Source organism: Siphateles boraxobius, unplaced genomic scaffold, assembly GCF_051911475.1.
Source record: "Siphateles boraxobius isolate OS27281-9 unplaced genomic scaffold, OSU_SipBor_1 22, whole genome shotgun sequence".
NCBI classification, from domain to species: domain Eukaryota; kingdom Metazoa; phylum Chordata; class Actinopteri; order Cypriniformes; family Leuciscidae; genus Siphateles; species Siphateles boraxobius.
In genome coordinates, this window is record NW_027508833.1 from 14437143 (window position 1) to 14460439 (window position 23297).

General features: G+C 43.2%; 1 protein-coding gene across 1 annotated transcript in view; it reads right to left on the bottom strand.

The window, feature by feature from the left end:
- LOC143746699 (kinesin-like protein KIF6) overlaps positions 1-23297 on the bottom strand; it is a 203184-nt gene that overhangs the window by 52862 nt on the left and 127025 nt on the right. Inside the window, exons 15-18 of the mRNA XM_077238694.1 lie at positions 17821-17876; positions 7906-7956; positions 1682-1763; positions 1396-1531 (exon numbers count right to left, since the gene is read on the bottom strand). Of these exons, the coding sequence (XP_077094809.1) occupies positions 1396-1531; positions 1682-1763; positions 7906-7956; positions 17821-17876 (325 nt within the window). The remainder of the gene's footprint in view (positions 1-1395; positions 1532-1681; positions 1764-7905; positions 7957-17820; positions 17877-23297) is intronic.

Below are 23297 nucleotides of genomic sequence, written 5' to 3' on the forward strand. Positions count from 1 at the left end.
CATGATCCATTTAAATACTCTCCTCCCATAAATTTTAAGTCAAGTCAAGTCACCTTCATTTATGTATATAGCCCTTTTAACAATATAGATTGTTTCAAAGCAGCTTTACAGTGATAATAAGAAATTATAGTAACAGAGATTGTTTTGGCTTTACAGCAGCTCTAGAATAAAGTTATTGTCAAGCTAAAGTTAATTTTGATTGATTCACTTCCGTCGCAATGATCATCAGTTATTAACTTAGGGGGCGCTAACACGACACCGTTTTAACAGAAAACCCTTAATGCGATTCGGCCGCTCATTTGCACAAAACAGTGCCTGGTGGCTCGAGAACGCAAACCATGAAATAGGTTCCAAGGTTCAAGCCTTAAAAAATGTATAATACAGAATTGTTTATCGCTTCCGCGCCGCCACGTGAAATGGTATTATCCCGACAACCTTTTATCTGTACAGAGGTAAAGGGAAGGAGGCCTTCACAGTGGAGAGACTAGTTGACACTTAAGGACTGCGTTGTCGTCGTGTCCAGGCGCAGGTCCTTTATAAGATCCGGATACGGCCTGGACGCCATCCTTCTAATGATGTAACAAGTACATCAGGATTTATGGGAAGTGTTCCCGGTTCCGGCTGACCTAATCTTGGCAGCCTAACATTGAATTATAGAAGTCTATAATGTGTTATTTGTTTGCTATGTCAAAGGGTTAGAGATGTGTTTTTAGTCTAGATTTGAACTGACAGAGTGTGTCTGCTTCCCGGACAATGTTAGGAAGACTGTTCTACAGTTTTGGTGCTAAATAGGAAAAGGATCTACCGCCAGTAGTCGATTTTGATATTCTAAGTCTGAAAGGGAAACTCCTATATGCATATACAGTAAGGTCAGCCGCAAAAATAATTGTGACCACACCTTTTCAGCGCTAATTTTTCACTGCGTGTCTTAAGTAAATCCTGAAAGTTCTTTTTTTTTAACAACAAAGCAGACGCTACCGCAATTGTATCATCATGTAAGCCTCATGGTACACCTCAAACAAGGGAATTTATAGTGTTAATAATACTAATTAGCAAGTTCACGAATGGCTTGGATCAAAGCATTCACAGCTTACGTGGACTACACGCCCCTGATGGTTTCTATTCTTTGGAAGTTTGTTAAAATAAATATTGCTTGGACTTGACAGAGAGATAAAGCACATTCACACTAGTCAAGGGCTGTACAACTTAGACCACATAACAGTCAAAGTGAAGAATGACCACAAACTGTCACATGTAATCACCCAGCAAATTGAGCTAGTGACATATTGTTAATCATTGCATTTCAGAGAAATCTGGACTGAACTGTAAAGTTACTAACTAGCAAAATATCAAGGATTAACAGAGCATGCTGCTATATATTGTGAACAATAAAACCTGTAGTCTAGCACCCTCCTGGATCCACCAATTTTCAAAGTCCCTTTGGAGTTTCACTTTCGACTTTTCACGCAACAACTGTAGATGTTCAATCTCTGTTCTCAACCCTTTTAAACATCCAGATGTTGTCTTGTAACTATAGAGAGAAAAAAATACATATTTCATAAAGATCATAACACTCAAAAAAACAAAAAAAACTCTTTTTAAACTGTTACTTGTAGACTGTCAGATCACATAAGGTTTGCAGAGTGAATTACAGATAATTTAGTAGTAAAATGAGACACACTTTTTCTTCTGCTCCTCTATCTGGTTAAGGATTCTCTCCTCAACAGAGTCTGATTCTGATTCTGTTTGGTTTCCTGTTAAGACTAAAGAGAAGAGAATAAAGGTATACAATAAGAAGTGACATAATACAGAACTATTTAAAGAACTTTAAAAACACTGTCACAACAGCTGCTTGACAACAAGAAGTTTTACAAATTTTCCAGTACTCAAAATACTCAGAAATGCTTTTGGAAAGCATGGCTAGGTCCTCCAGAAATGCTGTTGTGCTAAATATTCACAGTAACGCATATTAAAAAGGCATGTACTTATTGGGTTTGTTGTTTGTAGAGGCCAACTGATATGGTTTTACTGATTTATTGGGACCAATAGTTTCTTTAAGTAAATAACAGTTATCTGGAAAAACCGACTCATGTTATTCCGTGGTAAGCACCAGAGGGTTCAGTTGGAAATCTTTGGTTCTAAAATATACAGTAACAGCATCAAAACATTACCATTGTTAAACATTATTGTTAATTTTATAATATTTTTCTGCACTAATTTTCATTTAGTTGATTAGTTTTAGAAACTATTGACTGATAAAATGGTTATCAGACAGATTTTACATCTTAATTATTGTTATCGGCGAAATCCAATATCTAATTGTTTGGTCGGATTCTGGTTGCAGGACGCCAGGCAAATGCATGTTCATATCCATTTGCAGAGTTTTTATTAAACACACAATGGTAAATGGCAATAACAGTGTGGAAGTCACCATAGTAAACCAGGCAGGGTCTAAACACGAATACTCAATCCAAAGAAACTATGAGGCAAAAATGCAGAAGGGTAGACAAGCAAGATCATACACAAAAGGGAAATTGCACAGGGGAAAACCACTCCGAGTGGTCACCTATGGCAAACAAAAGTTCACACTGAGCACCAGACACTCTGCGCTTAAATAGTCTGAGGTGATTGGCAGACAGAAAACAGGTGTGACTAATATTGTGAGAGAGAGAGTCCTCTGCATGGTGGCACTAGGGTATTATCCCGAGACTGGAGTATAACACCCCTATTTCACACAACACACCAAAGCATAATATAAAATTGTTATCCATAGAGTCAAATTAAATTATTACATAATGTACTTACATGAAACAAAAGACAAATTAGTATTTAAATGATTCACTAACACAGAGTAGAGACAGAACTTCAATTTGCGGTATATTTTAATTCAAATAATGGGTGAGTAGTTCCACTATTTTGTGCTGCTTTATTAGTTTTTTTTCTTTCATTTTTGTCGTCTCAAAAAATGATTCAAGCCCTTCTTAGAGGTGACACATTTAAATCGTATTTGATTTATTTAAATATATCTATTTAAGATCATATGTGTATATATATTTAATTGGTTAAACTAAAAATGTATTAATAGCTCCACTCAAAAAATTATTAATTGGATGAACTCAATTAAGTCGTGGGCAGGATTGCCATCCAATAAATATATGTAGCCCCAACTCAAACTGAGTACATACATCCAACAGAATGTAAGTCAGTTAGCCTAACTCATGTGTATCAAATGGATGTAAAAGAATATAAACAAGTGAGGCTAGCTTATTTTTATCAAATACTTATTACTAACCAGACTGACTTTATTTCTGTCAGACGTCTACAAAAGTTTTATTGAGAATTTACAGGGGTTCAACTCTATGTTTTCCATTTGAAGTCACCATTACAGTGATCAATGTTTCCATTAGTTGGGCTCTTAACTCTTATTATATCTATGGTATTTTTTGGCTGCTGTGACAGTGTGTTTGTTAAACACATTTGGAGCAGCAAAGAAAGCTAAAGTAACATGAGATCAGCTGATGATGTTTAACGGTTGATGATTTTATAATCATCATGAAACAGACTGATTTACTGAGGTATTTTGACATAACAATTATGTTTTTTTCACAAAAAACCTTGTGTTACTGCAGCATGAGATCAAGCATTATTATAACAATAAGTTTGAAGACTTTAACGAACATGAGCACAAAAAAGTCAGTTTATGATGACACACACAGACATCAACAATCAGCGTATGAATCTCAACAATGGTGACAATCACAAATATATCGATAAACAGATTAATTCAGAACATCACTGAAAAGCTACTAATTCACAACAAATAAAACAGTAAAAAATAAAAGCGAATATTTAGAATCAAACAAAATTATAGGACAGTTCAGGTGCATAATTTATTCATGTTGCAATGCATGCTTGGAGTTTTGTACTATGGTGGTACCCAGCATGTATTGCAGCAAAGTACTTTTTTTATTTTTTTTTATTTTTTTATTAAGAAAAGCATCTCAAGCACAGTACAATCATCAAATTGTTACATAATTAAATAAAGGGAAAGCAGCAAAGTACTTTTGATTGTCACCATTGTTGAGATTCATAAGCTGATTGTTGATGTCTGTGTGTGTCATCATAAACAGACTTGTTTGTGCTTGTATTCGTTAAAGATCTCATGCTGCAGTAATACAAGTTATGTGTTGTGAAAAAAAACGTGACAACATAATGGTTAGATTATAAAAACCTCAGTAAATAATTCTGTTTCATAATGATTAAATCCATCAACAGGTAACCATCATCAGCTGATCTTATTTCACTTTAGCTTACTTTGCTGCTCCAAATGTGTTTAACAAACACACTGTCACAGCAGCCAGAAAAGACAATAGATATAATAAGACTTAAGAGCCCAACTAATGGAAACACTAATCACTGTTATGGTAACTTTAAATGGAAAAGTTAAACCCCTTTTAATTCTCAATAAAACTTTTGTAGACGTCTGACAGAAATAAAGTCAGTCTGGTTAGTAATAAGTATTTGATAAAAATAAGTTAAATCGAGTCACTCGTTTATATTCTTTTTCATCTATTTGATTAAAATGAGTTAGGTTAACTAATTTAGATTCTGTTGAATGGATGTACTCAGTTTGAGTTGGGGCTACATATATTTATTGGATGGAAATCCTAACTTAATTGAGTTCATCCAATGAATCTTTTTTTTGAGCGACACATTTTTCATTACTTAATAAGATAAGTAATATTGATAAATGTGTAACTTAGGTCACTTTTTTAAAATTCTTTACAAAGTTTTCGTCACCAACTTTCAGCTTGGCACAGCAGTAAATTTCATTACCAAAATGCACTAAAAATGACAAAACACTTCACACACATACATTACTGTCATAATAAAGGAGGAGACAACACAGGTAAGTAGCGAAACATTGGTGTTCTCTTACGAGAGGTTCTCTCGTATTGAATAAGATCTCTTACGAGAGGTTCTCTCGTATTGCGTAAGTTTAGCTTACGTTACGGGAAAGATTCAACTTTGAGATATTGAAGCCAAAAAATTATCCTTAATTTTGTATCAATTGTCAATGCAGTGCAGCAGCTAGCAGACCTAGAGCAGGCTGTCTAGCATGCTCATAGGCTGCCCTGCGGGAACTGCAGCAGCCTACCACTGAGCCCGACGTGACGTCATGTCCAATGAAGGGCGCTCGCGCCTTCACAGCGTCCTAGCCCGCCAATATGGGCGTGGCTTAGCGTATATAAGCAGGGCTCGTAGGCTGTTTTCTCTGATTTTCATCTCTTCCGCGAAGCTCTCCGCATCGCTGGATCTAAAGAGAAGCCGCCGCCGTCGAAAGAGCAACTAGCCAGCTTAGGACAGCGCCTGAAGAAGCCGGTCGTCTTCGCCACCTACAGCCGTCCGTGCGAGCTACGCTATCCGGCGACGTATCCTTTTTATTCAAATACTTCACTCTAAAAGAGCAGCGAGCGTCTTTTTCAACATGCCTCGCACTTCCTGCGGCTTGCCCCGCTCAGCGATGGAGACTGCCACGTTATCTGCGCTCTCTGCCTGGCCCAGGAACACCCAGCTCTCACCCTCTCGTCAGGGGGATGCGAACTCTGCGAAGCGCTTCCGATGTCGACCCTGTGGGGTCAACTCGAAGAGTTCAACCCTCACACTCCACCCCTTACAGGACCACGCAAGAAGAAGCGCCGTTCTCTATGGCCGCCGTAGCATATTGCCACCGCAACGCGCTCGCCGGAACCCCTCCCTCGAACGTCGCTCTTACCTTCTCCGCCTCTCCTCACAGATGCGCAGCTGCCGCCCACGAGCCGCACTGCCGTCGTTTCTGATGACGAGGCCGAGGAACAGGCCACAAAGGACTGCTGTTCCATCATGACTTCGGACAGCGAGGAGTGGTCGGGTTCGCTTCGCTCCTCCACCTCCTCGATCCAGGAATCAGGCCGGACCCGGGCTAGAGTGGACGCTGAGCTGATGTGCCTCCTGTCTCAGGCTGTCAAATGACTCGGGCTCGAGTGGTCGCCGCCGAAAGAGCCCGCACCGAACAGACTTGACGGCTGATTTCTACAGAGTCGCCGCTGTCAAGCGCCCGCAGCCAGGGCCTGAACTCCACACGGAACTGGCTAAGTCGTGGAATAAACCGTTCTCCACAAGGCTTCAATCCCACGTCTCCACGTCGCTCTCCCAAGTGGACGGCGCCGCCGAGAGGGGATACTCTGCCATTCCCCCGGGTGGAGGAGGCGGTCGCACCTTTGTCCGCCCTCCGCGAGATGACGCTCAAGGTCTGCCCTCCCGTCGAAAGCCTGCAGAGCCACATCTGCCCTTGTCGGCCACGCATACACCGCGGCCGGACAGGCCGCTTCCACCCTGCATTCGATGGCTGTGCTTCAGATTCTACAGGCCGAACTCCTCCGTGAATGGGACGAGATGGGCCGGGATCCAGCTGCCATCACCGACTTGAGAAGCGCAACGGACCTTTCTCTATGCGCTACCCAGACCGCAGCCCAAGCCATCGGAAGGTCTATGGCCGCGTTGACCGTCACAGAGAGGCACCTCTGGTTGACGCTTGCTGACATGAGGGAATCTGAGCGCGCCACCTTCCTCAACGTGCCTCTTTCCCCTACTGGTCTCTTCGGCCCAGCGGTGAGCGGGATCGTCTTTGGCCAGTGGTCATACCAGGAGAAGCTCCTTCACATAAACTGTCTAGAAATGATAGAGGTCGAGAACGTGCTGAAGCGCTTCCTCCCGTTCATACAGGACCACCATGTTGTAGTCCGTTCAGACAACATGTCAGTGGTGTCATACGTGAACCGTCAGGGCGGCGTCAGATCCAGGAACCTGTGCGATGGCCCCTTTGGCCCCCTATGGCCCCTTTGCTCAATAGTTTTGCTATCTCGGCTCGAAGTAGATGAGCTACTTCATTTTTTACCGTAGTTTCGACTCGCGCCATGTAGCGGCGGGGGCGTCGAGCCAACTGTAGCGAATAGCCTCTCTTCTGCTTCTTGCGGCGCGACACTACAGCTGGTTGAAGTGCAGGCTCGGCGAAGGATGCCAGACGAGTCCTCAGAGTCGCCATGCGCAGAAGCTCGCAATGATGGCAGCCGCCATAGGCGAGCGCGAGAGCTGCAAGGTCTTCACCCAGGCAGGAAACCCAGATTACATGGCGGTCCCCGTCGCTGAGTGGGGCTCGGCACGAGCCACAGGAAGGCATCTTTAGAAAGACGCTAGCTCTTTTTGTGAGACTGTGAGTTTCAGCGGCGAACACACACTCAGCAGAGTTTTGAAAGGATATAGGCGCCGGAAAGCAGAGCAGGTACGACAACTAAAGGTGGCGAGGCCAGCGGCTTCCGATGCAAATGGCTCGTCCCGCTGAATGCTTTTTCTCGACGGCGCGGCTTCTCACTCTGGATCCAACGATGTGTGAGCTTCGTTGAAGAGATGAAAATCAGATTGTATCAGCCATCGAGCTATATTTATAGGCCCAGACCACGCCCGTTTCGGCGAGACGTGACGCAGTGGGCGCGAAGCGCCCCCACTGGATCTGACGTCACATGGGGCCTATCTCGATAGGCTGCTGCAGTTGCCGTAGGGCAGCCAATAGGCACGCAAGCCGTCTCGCCTATATCTGCATTGCTGCTGCAACATGTTTTACATTAATTCAAAATTAAGGATAATTTTTGGCTTCAATATCTCGTCGAAAAGAGGTTTTCCCCTAGCGTAAGATATTACGTAGTACGAGAGAACCTCTCGTAAGAGAACTGTTGCAAGGCAGTTGCTGCCAGACTCATTGCACAAACTGACCCATCTTTGACTGAAAAGGATGAGGATGTGGTAAGAAAAAAAATAATGTAATACTGAATGACTAGAGGACTTAATTATTTTTAAAAAGTCACCAACCTTGGGCTGCCATTTGCATTCGTCTAATTTTCAGCTGGGTCTTCAGCTCATCTGGAAGTGAGGGAAATATGTGAAAGGAGATAAAGAAAGACAAATGCAAAAATGATATGCACTGCTGATCTCTTCAATTTAAAGTTATTATGAAACATGCTTTCCCTATCAGTCGGTCACTCTCTACATACGTTGTGACCGACGAAGAGGAATCTCGCTAGAGAGGCCAATCTAATATCCTTTGATAGGTCATTATGCACCAGTATATGTGTATTATGCTTCCCTTTCTAGTGAGCAGACATTGATACAGGCGACACATATTCGGGCAGCACAACCCCTCTCTCTGACACGTGCCTCAATCCATTCCACAGTCCATGTTAGTGAACTTAAACTGTTTGTAAAAAGAAATCAGATGTGTTCCAATGTATTGGGTCCTTGCAGGTCTTAAAGGGCCGAACCGGCAGCCTAATATTCTGTGTGATTAATGTTAAAGGGGTCCTCGGATGCCCATTTTCCACAAGTTGGCATGATTCTTTAGGGTGTCATGAGAAATATTTAGGGTGTCATGTCATGCATATTTAATTACCTGTTTTTATTTAATGTGCTTAACCAAATAGATCTATTCTGCCTGTTTTTAACTTTTTCATACCTCTTGAAATGAAAAAAAAAACAGAATAAAATGGATGTAGTTCTAATATTTGTATAATTTTATATAAAATAAATGGTGTATAATTACATTTTTAGAAGATATGAAATGTTTCCTGAATTTTTTTTTGACAATACTTTAATCCCTTGCCATAGCAAAACCATTTGAGATATTCAATATTCATTCATAATTTCGCATCTTTAATGTATTTTCATTCAAACTGCAAAGTGTTTACTTATATTCGTTTACACTCACAATAAAACACAACATTGTGCTTTTGGCAAAATGTAACCTACAACTGACACACACACACATGGACACGCACACCCACACGCACACCTACACACACACACGCACACACAAACACGCACACACACACACACACGCACGCACGCACGCACGCACGCACGCACGCACGCACGCACGCACGCACGCACGCACGCACACACACACACACACACACACACACACACACACACACACACACACACACACACACACACACACACACAAAAACTGTTTAAAAGCAAAACATATTTATCCAAACCCATTTAAACCAGTCTGTGGATGCCATTTTTTGGACATTCATCATTTTGCATTCTTGGTTTTCATTTCTTGTCCTCAAACAGAGAACTAATTTGTTTATTTATAAGTTACACATTCTACATTGATTAAAACATGTTCAAACCCTAACCAGAAAGTTAAATCAAAAGTTATATGTTTATAGCAAAATTAGACTATATTTGTTGTTTTCTGTTTCAAAAACCTATCTTCATGCCATCATTCTGTCCACTTTGTCGTATTGTTTACCTGTTTGGTCACTAACAACAAATGAGATTACTGAACCAGTAATAAGACTTTATAATAGAGCTCATATGATCCATGTCAGGCTCCCAGCCCGGACTCACCACTGTACTGCACTATCTTTGTGTAATGCCTTGACATTTCAGAACTATAAAATAAGCCATGGGATAAACCTGTTTCATCAAATCTCAAATGGACACACTGTAACTGGTCTAACCGAATTGGTTCCGAGACTTAGCTCAAGGCCTGAGCGCACTACGGGATCATTTATAAATGGACTTTTGCCTTTACCGGCTTTTAGAAACTGTTATGGACAGAGATCTTTTTTTATGTGCTCACAAAAATCTGGAATGAGATCCCACACCGCATCAGAACTATCACATCAAGAAGACTGTTTAAAATAACTTTTGCTCGCCATTTAGTGGACAGGTATATCTGTGACCATTGAGATGGCTTTATAGCCCCTCCTGTTGCCCAATATCTAGGTTTGTGTGTCTGTTGTTGTCTCTAGCTGTCTAGTGTGTGAAGCTTTGTTGTGTATATCAACATGGACAACATCTCCAAGACGTTACACACCATATGACTAGAAAATCAAAGTCCAAATCACAGTCTTTGCTGTGCCAAATTAATTGAAATAAGTAGTGTAGAACATTTTATAGAAACTGTGTCTATTCCTCGTTTAGTGAGGCCATAAAATAAATCTACTGTAGGATCTAGGGAAAATCTTATTGTAATTAAACCTGAAAATCTAAATATCAGTGAACAAAAACAATTTCTAAAACTAGGTCTTCTAAACATTAGATCGCTCACACCTAAGGCGGTTATTGTAAATGAAATGGTCACAGATAATAGCTTCGATGTACTTTGCCTTACTGAAACCTGGCTTAAACCAAATGATTATTTCGGTCTAAATGAGTCCACTTCACCAGGATACTGTTATAAGCATGAGCCCCGTCTGATCGGTCGTGGCGGCGGTGTTGCAACAATCTATAGAGATATTCTTAATGTTATTCAGGAAACAGGTCACAGGTTTAATTCATTTGAAGTACTTGTACTAAATATTACGCTCTTAGATGTAAGAAAGAAATCCCTATTATCTCTAGCCTTGGCTACTGTATATAGACCTCCAGGGCCCTATGCTGATTTCCTAAAAGAGTTTGCAGAGTTTCTCTCAGATCTATTGGTCAATACCGATAAAGCAATAATTGTTGGAGATTTTAACATACACGTAGATAACACAAATGATGCGTTAGGGACTGCGTTTACAGATTTATTAAACTCTTTTGGGGTCAAGCAAAACGTCAGTGGTCCCACTCATCGTCTAAATCATACACTAGACTTAATTATATCATATGGAACCAATCCAACTGATATAGATATTATACCGCAAAGTGACGATCTCACTGATCATCACATGGTAACTTGTATAATACGTACTGCTGAAATTTGTCATGTTGCGCCACGTTATCGACCAGGCAGAACAATCGTTCCAACCACTATAGATAGATTCTTAAATAGCTTACCTGATCTATCTCAGCTGCTCAGTGAACCCAAACAAACAGATGAACTAGAGGAAATGACTAGCAGTTTGAGCACCATTTTCTCTAGTACATTAGATATTGTTGCACCAATTAGATTAAAAAAGGTTAGAGAGAAAACTAAAGCACCTTGGTACAACAGTGCTACGCATGTTATCAAGAGAGAAACTCGTAACTTAGAGCGTAAATGGAAACAAACTAATTTAGAGGTCTTTAGATTCGCGTGGAAAGACAGTATGTCACGTTATAAAAAGGCTCTAAAAGCAGCCAGGGCTGAGCATCTCCACAAACTAATAGAAAATAACCAAAATAATCCAAGGTTTTTATTTAACACCGTGGCTAGACTAACAAATATACAGACATCACCAGAGCAAAATATTCCGTTACAGTATAGTAGTAATGATTTTATGAACTACTTTAATGAGAAAATAGAAAGCATCCGTAACACAATTGTAAATGTACACTCTTTTATGATGTCTTATGATTCAGCCTCAATTATCGCCCCTCTGGAACAACTACACCGCTTTACAACTATAGGACAGGAAGAGCTAAATAAACTTATCATTGCATCGAAACCAACAACATGTTTATTAGATCCAATACCCACTAAACTACTGAAAGAAGTGTTACCTGTAGTGGAAGAGCCTCTTCTCAATATTATTAACTCGTCTTTATTTTTAGGTCATGTTCCAAGAATATTCAAGCTGGCAGTAATAAAACCTCTCATTAAGAAACCGCAATTAGACCCAAATAACTTAGCAAATTACAGACCCATTTCAAATCTTCCATTTATGTCTAAAATACTAGAAAAAATTGTGTCCGCTCAATTGTGCTCTTTCTTGCAAGAAAATGAGATATATGAAAAATTCCAGTCAGGATTCAGACCGCATCATAGCACAGAAACTGCGCTAGTTAAAATTACAAATGATTTACTTTTAGCTTCTGACCAAGGCTGTATCTCAATACTAGTTCTACTCGATCTAAGCGCTGCGTTCGACACTATCGATCATAAAATACTCCTGGATCGACTACAAAACTACACTGGTGTTCAGGGACAGGCATTAAGCTGGTTTAGATCGTACTTATCAGACCGTTATCATTTTGTCTGTTTAAATGGGGAAAAATCAAAGATAACGTCAGTAGACTATGGAGTGCCGCAAGGATCGGTGTTAGGCCCTCTGCTATTCTCAATATATATGCTCCCACTTGGTAATATTATAAGAAAACATGCAATTAATTTCCACTGTTATGCTGATGACACTCAATTATATATTTCATCACGGCCAGATGAAAACACTAACTTATCAAATTTGACAGAGTGTCTCAAAGATATAAAATGCTGGATGACGCGTAATTTCCTGCTACTAAATTCAGATAAAACGGAGGTATTACTTATTGGTCCAAAAAACTACCCACAAACTCACTTACAATACAACTTTAATATAGAAGGATGTCCAGTTACTTTATCCACTACAGTAAAAGACCTGGGTGTTATACTAGACCGCATGTGTCTTTCGAAAATCATATTTCATATGTTACAAGAACAGCCTTTTTCCACCTTAGAAACATTACAAAGCTACGTAACATGCTAACTGTTTCTGATGCAGAAAAGTTAGTTCATGCATTCATGACCTCGAGACTAGATTATTGTAATGCTATATTAGCTGGCTGTCCTGCATCCTCAATAAACAAGCTACAGTTAGTGCAAAATGCAGCTGCTAGAGTTCTTACTAGGTCAAGAAAATATGATCATATAACACCAATTTTATCATCTCTACACTGGTTACCTATCAAGTTCCGTATCAATTACAAAGTACTATTACTGACCTATAAAGCCCTAAATGGTTTAGCTCCTGTGTATTTAATGGACCTTCTATCGCCCTACAATCCATCACGTTCTTTAAGATCACTAAATTCGAGGCTTCTGGTCATTCCTAGGATATCTAAGTCCACTAAAGGAGGAAGGGCGTTCTCACATTTAGCTCCAAAACTCTGGAATAGCCTTCCTGATATTGTTCGAAGCTCTGACTCGCTGTCCCAGTTTAAAACTAGATTAAAGACGCATCTCTTTAGCCAAGCATTTACATAATGCTTACCTTTTATACCACTGCTGAATCAGATCAAATGCATTTAATATTATAAAACTTGAAGAGTCTGTAGGTTATTTGTATAAGTTGCATAGTATTTACAGTCATTACGTTCCTGTGTATATTGCGTGAATGACGGGTGGTTGGGTAGATATTGTGTTTTGCGGTAGTTGGTATGCCATAAGGAACCGTTGCCACTGAACCTGCATTAACGACGACAGTGGGGCTTGACAGCCTTAGTCAAACGGGTCGGCGCGTATGGTTGGGTTGCGGAGAGATTGTGAGATTGTGGTTGGGTCTCAGCAGCAGGAGGGATGTAGAGGTCAGTAAGCAGGGCTGAGTTGAGGGGGGGACGGACGGGGGTGACTCTGGGACGCAAGAATCACTGTCTTCATGTTTTTTATCATTTACGCCCGTGTTATGGAAATCATTATGAACAGCAGCTACGCTAATTATTTTCCCTTTTTGCTTTTCTGCTGTTATCTCGGGACGCGAGTCCCGAGAAAAACGGCATCCGTCAGCTCCAGTTTGTATCCAGCCTTTCACAGAGACTTCAGATACGCCAATCACAAAGCCTGTGAAGAGACGACTCAACACCGGCGATATGGACCCTCTATGGTGGACGGCACTGATCCTCAACAACTCGTCTCAACACCGGCGTGATTACTTGGACTTCCAAAAGATGGAAATGGATAAATATTCTAAATGTTCCGATCCAATCTGACTTGTAATGCTGCCCGAATCATAAATCATGCACTGTTCCTTCGTTGGCCAGAGGAGAACTGGCCCTCCGACTGAGTCTGGTTTCTCCCAAGGTTTTTTTCTCCATTCTGTCACCTGATGGAGTTTTGGTTCCTTGCCACTGTTGCCTTGGCTTTTGGCTTGCTTAGTTGGGGACATTTAATATTCAATAATATTATTGATCTGCCTTACTTAAGGTGGACGTTGACTCAATTTTCTTTTAGAAACAAACTCTGTTATATTATTTTCATGTTATCACTGTGAAGCTGCTTTGATACAATCTGTATTGTAAAAAGCGCTATATAAATAAAGGTGACTTGACTTGACTATATGGTTTTATGTTCTGCAAAGCAGGAACCTGCTGAAAATCAGTTTATACTGAGCCAGGCCCGATTGTCCTTAATCTATTCCTGTTTCAAAAATATAAATAAATAAATAAATAAAATAGAAAATCAAATGTGTTTTTAATGGTAGTATTATTTTATACAGAAATAAATTATTTATAATTCAGATGAGAATAAAGTTAGTGTTAATTAATGTTAAGGAAATAAATAAGTTTATGTACTATTTTGACATCATTTGACACAAGAGGGCAGTATAGCCCTATGTATGATTTTTTTTGCTTAACAAAATAGAACTATTCTGCCTGTTTTTAACTTTTTCATACCTCTTGAATTGAATAAAAAACAGATTAAAATGGGTTTAGTTCTAATATTTGTATAGCTTTATATAAAAATAAAATGGTATATAATTAGGCCTGCATTTTTAGAAGATATGTGTTACGGTGTTTATTCATTTTGTCATGTTTCTGGTTTGTGGTTTCTCTGTCTTTGGTCTTTTATTCAGTTTGTGCCTTGTTAATTGTAGTCTGTTATAGTCATGTCATTATTAGGTCCCTTGTTTCAGGTGTGTTGTCTTGTTAGGTTGTATGGTCCCGCTCGGTGTTCTGATTTGCCCCAGCTGTGTCTTGTCATGCCTGAGCTTCTTCCTGCCGAGACCGACATGCCTGAGCTTCTTCCTGCCGAGATCGACATGCCTGAGGCTGAGCTTCTGTCTTCCGAACCCGCACGTCGCTTCAGCCTCGACGAACCCGAGTCAAGTGAGTCAAGTGCCGCCGAGTCAAGTGAGACCGCGCTTCCCGAGTCAAGCGAGTCAATTGCCGCCGAGTCAAGTGCCGCCGAGTCAAGTGAGTCAAGTGCCGCCGAGTCAAGTGAGTCAAGCGCCGCCGAGTCAAGTGAGTCAAGCGCCGCCGGGTCAAGTGAATCAAGTTCCGAGTCAAGTTCCGAGTCAAGTTCCGAGTCAAGTGAATCAAGTTCCGAGTCAAGTTCCGAGTCAAGTTCCGAGTCAAGTTCCGAGTCAAGTTCCGAGTCAAGTTCCGAGTCAAGTGAGTCAAGTTCCGAGTCAAGTTCCGAGTCAAGTGAGTCAAGTTCCGAGTCAAGTTCCGAGTCAAGTGAGTCAAGTTCCGAGTCAAGTTCCGAGTCAAGTTCCGAGTCAAGTTCCGAGTCAAGTTCCGAGTCAAGTTCCGAGTCAAGTGAGTCAAGTTCCGAGTCAAGTGAGTCAAGTGCCGAGTCAAGTGAGTCAAGTGCCGAGTCAAGTGAGTCAAGTGCCGAGTCAAGTGAGTCAAGTGCCGAGTCAAGTGAGTCAAGTGCCGAGTCAAGTGAGTCAAGTGCCGAGTCAAGTGAATCAAGTGCCGAGTCAAGTGAATCAAGTGCCGAGTCAAGTGAATCAAGTGCCGAGTCAAGTGAATCAAGTGCCGAGTCAAGTGAATCAAGTGCCGAGTCAAGTGAATCAAGTGCCGAGTCAAGTGAATCAAGTGCCGAGTCAAGTGAATCAAGTGCCGAGTCAAGTGAATCAAGTGCCTAGTCAAGTGAATCAAGTGCCAAGTCAAGTGAATCAAGTGCCAAGTCAAGTGAATCAAGTGCCAAGTCAGCCGAGTCAAGCGAGTCAAGTACGTCCAGTAGTGAATCAAGCCCAGTGAAGCGTCGTCGCAGAAGGAGGAGGACTCGTTTGCTTCGCCAGGCTACGGAGGGCGTTCCCAGACTCCTCGCCCTGCCGGCCCCGCCTCTGCGCCTCGCCCTGCCGGCCCCGCCTCTGCGCCTCGCCCTGCCGGGCCCGCCTCTGCGCCTCGCCCTGCCGGCCCCGCCTCTGCGCCTCGCCCTGCCGGCCCCGCCTCTGCGCCTCGCCCTGCCGGCCCCGCCTCTGCGCCTCGCCCTGCCGGCCCCGCCTCTGCGCCTCGTCCTGCCTGCGCCCTTCAAGCTCCGGGAGGCCTGCCCGGAACCCATCTACCACCTGGAGGTTCCTCCCGAGGATTTCCCCAAGTATTTTTTGGGGGGGGGGCAGAAGGTACTCCATGAGGGCCATGGAGACGACGTCGACATGGTCCTCATCCTCGTCTGAGTCTGCTCCGACCTGGCCACCATCTCATCGTGCTCCGCCCTGGCCTTTGCCACACCATGCTCCACCCTGGCCTTTGCCACGCCATGCTCCACCCTGGCCTTTGCCACGCCATGCTCCACCCTGGCCTTTGCCACGCCATGCTCCACCCTGGCCTTTGCCACGCCATGCTCCGCCCTGGCCTTTGCCACGCCATGCTCCGCCCTGGCCTTTGCCACGCCCTGCTCCGCCCTGGCCTTTTCCTCGTCCTGCTCCGCCCTGGCCTTCGCCTCGTCCTGCTCCGCCCTGGCCTTCGCCTCATCCTGCTCCGCCCTGGCCGCCGTCACGTCCTGCTCCGCCCTGGAGGCTTCCTGTTCCGGGCAAGCCACGCCCTCGTCAGCCTCCAGGGCGCCCACCCTCCCGCCCCTATTTGATGTTCATTCGGCGCGGGGTCGCGCCTTATGGAAGGGGGGGATAATGTTACGGTGTTTATTCATTTTGTCATGTTTCTGGTTTGTGGTTTCTCTGTCTTTGGTCTTTTATTCAGTTTGTGCCTTGTTAATTGTAGTCTGTTATAGTCATGTCATTATTAGGTCCCTTGTTTCAGGTGTGTTGTCTTGTTAGGTTGTATGGTCCCGCTCGGTGTTCTGATTTGCCCCAGCTGTGTCTTGTTCCCTCATCCCGTCTGTGTATTTAAATCCTGTCTGCTCTTTTGTTCGTGGTCAGTTATTGAATGTATGTTTTAATGTGCGTACCACGAGTATCTTGTCTGTTCCGAATCTATAATTAAAGTCTACTGCTGCATTTAGATCCGCCTACTGCCTTTGCTTCCACGCAAATTCGTAACAATATGAGACGTTTCCTGATTCTTTTTTTGACATTACTTTCCCTCGCCATAGCAAAACCATTTGAGAAATTCAATATACGTTCACAATTTAGCATCTTTAATGTATTTTCATCATGTTGAAAAAGTTTGGTGGGAATAAAATAAACCACTTAAGAGGAGTGAGTAAAAATTCAGAGGCTGATTTTTTATTTTTATTTTTATATTAATATTTCTGCAGTTATTATATGTGTCCTGTATTTCTGTTGACTGAACCAGCGATATCAATAATTTGTGAATTAATCATTCTTTTGGTTCGATTCTTTCTAAACGCACTTGCATAACGGCCTAAAACTATTCAGATTCGTTTGGACCACTGTCACTGAATTATCTGCAGCGAATTCTCGGTCAGTACAGTAAAAACAAATAGTGCTGTTTTCATCTGTTTTACAAGTTGTTTCAGCATGGCCCAGCACAGAGTTGTGTTTACTCCCGGTCCCGGACACTATTATTAAACAGCGTTGCGACAACCAGTGGGAAGCGTTTCAATTCGACAGACACCTCTCTTTTACAAACCACAAATCACTCGATGATTTAATTAGTATTAAATCGGATGAAACAGCCTCAACATTCCCAACAAGACTGATGAGGAAAGCAGGAGAAACATTGTGTCATGAACGAAATTAGAAGACTTTAATTCCCCTAATCACCACCCTTACAAACATTTACCATGAATGTACTGTAGTAATTTATGGGTTAGGCAGAAATATATTGTTTGTTGAAATGTTATTGAAATATATATATTGTTTTTTCCCCCCTTACATCACTGCCTATAAATTGAACTGGATTAAATGTATATGCTAAATGACAAGTGTCCAAATCTGGCTACAAAAAGGTGTAGAGTTTACTTACTGACTCTGATCCTGATCTGGTTAACTTGCTCACCAAGTGTCTTAGCTTCAACAAACCTGCAAAATGAAATGGCGAATGTGAATATCCTTGTATGTATGCAGAACATCAATTAATACTGATCAAGGAGAACATCATTAAACACTGATCGATTGACAAATTGTCAAAAAGTGCCCTATTTTTTTTTTTTTTTTCAGAAAGACCAATGTTGCATTTGAAAATCCTTGTATGTATATAGAACCTCAATGAACAATGATCAAGGATTCCAGTTGAGCTGATTAGGCATGGTACATATTCTGCAGCAAAGGTTGAAGGAGATCTAATACAGTCCAGGGCAGGTTGCAGAAGGACTGGGGCACAGGGCACAGAAACGGCAGGCATGAATAGACACAAAAGGACAGATGACAGGACTGACAGGGACAGCCTCCTCTGTCGTGAAAGGGAGAGTGGACCACCAGTCATGGACATGTCCCCAATGTCCCCACTGTTTCATCAGTACCCTCCACAGAAAAACCAAAAAAACTTCTGTTTGAATCTGCAGTACTTGTCTGTCATGCTTAATCTGTTCCAAAGATAATTTTAATTCTGCTAACCAGCAAGTTTGAACCATTGCCAGTCACTACAACAATAGGGAGTGTTTTCTTTCACTCTTGGTACTCCACAGCAACCTGGCAAGTGTCTCTCACTTTGATCTGTTGTCCCATATAAATTTCCAGTTTAATTCCAGTCTGTCTTAGTTTTGAGTTTTTTTTCCACTTTTTCCTCAATTCCTTGAATGTATCCTCATTTAAAACGGCAAGAATAACAGCATCTATTTCTAGCTTCATTTTTTGCCTGTCAATTTGCATGTTCATGGGTTGTATTCAACCCAGTGTGAATGTATCAAAAGAATAATCGCCGTCACTTTCTGCCACTTTATATGCAATGACGTTGTCCAGGGCACTTTCATCTCTGATTTATCTCCCTCTCCCTCTAATGGCCGTTCTACCCTTATTTCTACAAGCTCATGATGTGACTAATTTTATCACATGCATGACATTTCTCTGTTTTGAATCTACAATCAGGAGTGATTTATTTTCTTGCATGTATAACAGGACATAAATGCTGCACTGGCTTGCATTTCTTCTTCACAGCTCACTCTGCTGTCTACTTTTCTGCACAGCTTGTGACATGCTGCTGCCGTGCTATTACTGTAACGGTTCATGAATTCACTGTCTCTCTTTCTGCCCGTAGGGCCTATGTCAGGCTGCGTTTACACTTTGCATTACTTTCCATGCAATCACCGTGATCCAATCAAGCAGATCAGATCATTAGCCAATCAGGACATGGAGCGTTTACATTTGTTCACATTAAGTAGCTTTTGAATTTGCATAACCGATCGGATTTCTGTTCCCTGCATAATATTTAAATTAGGTCTGTGGCACGACACCAGATTAAGAAGATGATAGCAATTATACAATGTACCATTGCTTTCACTCACTCACTTAACTTTCCTGTGCAATCTCCAGTTTTAGATCAAATTAAGTTTTTTGAACGAAGGAATACTTCCAGAGTTGATCATACAAATTTAACTGGGTTGATCATGTTAAACAAGTCACATCATCAATCATCTGGGTTTAAGGTTATATCGTGCAATGACTACATTGACAGAAATGGGAGATTGATAAACATGCTGAAACAATAAAAACATTCAACATTTAAAACATTAAAAAATTCTAATTCAGATTATTCCTCTCGCAAAGCAGCATGCAGCTCTTCATTAAGATCTCATGACTGACTGTGATTGTACAGGCGATTGCCTCGTTCAGATAATGTTGCACAATTAAAATGAAAAATGACACGCATAGTATCATGTAAGTCTAAATAAACTGTTTTAAAGATTGACGTTTATTGTAAGGTTCAAATAAGTTTAATTTCTTGTCAAAAGTTAAACTGCGTCTGGCCATTATTTTCTGACAGCCACGCGGGTAGACTGGGCGGGATTTATATGACGTCCACCTGTGAATGCAGACATGATGGCTGGATTGCGTTCACATTACACTGAGATCCGATCATAATGCGTCCTCGACTACCTCCGAACTTGGACACGCTGATCGGATATTTCTGATCAGAAGTGCGTTTACATTTGTCTTTTCAATGTGTATGTGGACAACATCCGGATATAGGTTGCATGTTAATGCCAAGTGTATACGCAGCCTAACTCTGGAATACTTCCAGAGTTGATCATACAAAAATAACTGGGTTGATCATGTTAAAGTCACATCGATCATCTGGTTTTAAGCTTATAGCGTGCAATGACTATATTGACCGAAATGGGAGATTGATAAACATGCTGAAACAATAAAAACATTCAACATTTAAACATAAAAAAATATTCCGATTCCGATTATTCCTCTGGCAAAGCAGCGTGCAGCTCTTCATTAAGATCATGACTGACTGTACAGGCGATCGTCTCGTTCAGATAATGTTGCAAAATTAAAATAAAAAATGACACACATAGTATCATGTAAGTCTAAATAAACTGTTTTAAAGATTGACGTTTATTGTAAGGTTCAAATAAGTTTCATTTCTTGTCTAAACTGCGTCTTGCCATTATTTTCTGAAAGCCACGCGGGGAGACTGGGCGGGGATTTAAATTACGTCCACCTGTGAATGCATTACATTACACTGAGATCCGATCACAATGCGTCCTCGACTACCTCCGAACCTGGACACGCTGATCGGATAACATTCCGATCAGAAGCGTGTACACTTGTCTTTTCAATGTGTATGTGGACAACATCCGGATACAGGTCGCATGTTAACGCCAAGTGTAAACGCAGCCCGTAGGTCAAGTGCAAAATGACGAACACCTGTCTCTGATTGCAGTAATTGGCGTGGGGAGACCAGATAAAAGCCGGCTGGTGCAAGAGAAAAGCAGCACATTTCTTCTGTTTCTCAACCAAATAAAAGTGTACGAGTCCCAGTCACGCCGACCCCTGTCTTTTTCCATCACACCAACACTGAACCTTCACTACACGATGTTATAACCTGTATGGATTAATTTACTAATACAATCTACTTGTTAAAGTTAATCAATGTTTGCGGGAATTTCCCGCATTATAAGTGGGAGACCTGCATGAATGATTAGAATAATGCGTAATACTCACAATCCCGTGCTGAAATTTGAGTCCTAAATTGGCTACATGCAAAAGCACGACAGTATCAATACAGCAGTTGCTGTAAAAAAAGAAACAGTCTAGAACAGGCACTGGGAAACGAATCGGTTACCTAACGTAACCTTGGTTCCCTTTCGTTGTCACTCCGAGTTACGTCGGATGACGACGAATGGGGTTTCGCTTAGAACACCTATCGACTTCGAGTATTACAAAACGAGCCAATGGCAAAGAAATGCCATGGGTCTGCGGAATTTGCATAGCGTATCTCCGCCTTACCTTGTGGGTATAAAAGGAGGACGCCAGCAACATGCAGATATGTTTTCGCTTCGGAGTCAAGAATATTTCTTCACTCCACAGTCATCTCTGACTTCGCTCTACGAGACAAGCTTCTCTCTCCGATGTTGGTGTGACGGCGATCTGCAGCGAGCTCACAGTGCCTGCTGATCTGTGCAGTGATCTGCCAGTGTATGTGTGTCTCCCTGTGTGCTTCAACATCGCGGAGTTTTTTTCTCCTCTCTTAAAAGAGCTCGCACGCGGCACGTCTTTTTAAAGACGGCTCGCCCGTGCATTTCTGGTTGCAGCGGACTGGTATCGGACTCTGATGGGCACGAGCGCTGTCTAGTGTGTTGGGCTTTGATCATGCTTGAACAGCGCTCGTGGATGACTCATGTTCTCTCTGGGAACGTGATCATCGCGTCATGTATAGGTCGAGACTCGGTGAACTCGCAAGAGTGAGAGTCCCCTCATCCACCCCCCGATCTTCGGCTGGTGGCCAGGGTGACCTGAGGGTGTTGGTCTGGATCAAGGCGCCGACTATGTGTCCGCGACCCCAGCCCCCCTCTTTAATGACGGTGCCCGCTAGCGAACTGATCATTCCACGAGTCTACCCCCCCCCCCAAAAAAAAAGGGGTGGCCCGTGTGTTTTCATTTGAAGCTACAGAGGATGATGCTGGGTCTGTAGCAGCATCACTAGGTGGGCTTGATTCTTCTGAAAATGACGACTCGTCACAGCTGCCACCCTCTGGTGTGCATACGGTTGTGCCTGAGTCTGATCCGGAGATGACGGCCATGCTTTCCCGGGACGATTGGTTTTTGGGTGAGGCCGCCGACCCGCGTCCACGGCAAACCCCAATATCTTTCCTCCCGGACGTGCATGATGAGATCACGGGTTCGCTCGTTGGTCTCATCCGCCTTTCCTCCCCTCAGGGGCCGCTGCCCATGGGTACACTTGGGTCCCCCCGATTGAACGCTCTATTGCCATGCTACTGTGTCCTCAGAGTGCTTCCCGGCGCAATCCTAAGCACCCGTCCAAAGCCTGTAGTTCTTTTCGTCTACACTAATCTGTGGCGAAATCCTATAGTGCCACAGGACAGGCAGCCGCCTCACTGCATCCCATGACCATTCTGCTGGTCTACCTGACCCAGATGCTCATGGACATGCAGGAGGGCGGGACTGACCCGAGGCTCTTCAGTGAGCTGCGCGCCGCCACTGACCTTGCTCTCCGAGCGACGAAAGTGGCCGTACGCTCTCGGAGTCAGGTGATGTTCACCATTCTGGGGCTGACCGGTCTGAGGTGCACGATGTCGGGTGGACCCGTCTGCTCGACACCCCCATCTCCCAAGTCGGCCTCTTCGGCGGTGCGGTTGAGTGCTTCTGCCCTACAGTTCTCAACCGCCCATGAGCAGATTGAGGTTATTCTGCCCGACGGCCCCGCCGTCCGCTCAGATCCCTCAGTCTGCCCACCGCCGAAGGCACCCTCCTACGGTTCCAACCCCGCCCATTCACCCGGGCCTGGCTCTGGAAGACCGTAGGTGGGACGCCACAGCCCTCTCCAGCCCCGCCCCCCGCTAAACGCCAGGTTAGCGGCACTTTTGAGATGGGCTGCTCAGAGATGAGACTCAGTTCTTCCAGGAGTTGGTAGCAGGGCCACTCCTTTCCCCGGTGGAGGGCTGGCGAAGAATCCTTATTCAGAAAGAACTGACTCTCTCGTCTCTGAGCATATAGAGTTCTCGGACGACACAGAGCGCCGCCAACAAGCCGTGCTCTCCTCGTCCCCCTCTGTTCCAGAGGCGGTTGACACGGCGTGCCGTCCACGGACCGCTTCGCCCCTGTCCCCCTCTGTCGCCAGACTCCTGACAGAGCAGGCCCCCGTGGAACGCTGGTCCTTCCCTGGGCTCCTCTGTCAGGGTGCGGTTATGACCTTGCCCCCCCACCGGGCCGCTATCCCGTCCACGTCTGGGCCGGTCATTCCGCTTCGCTGCACCACCCGGGGGACGTCTGTGGTTCTTGACGCCGCTGGTACAGTTGGGAGCCTGCCTAGAG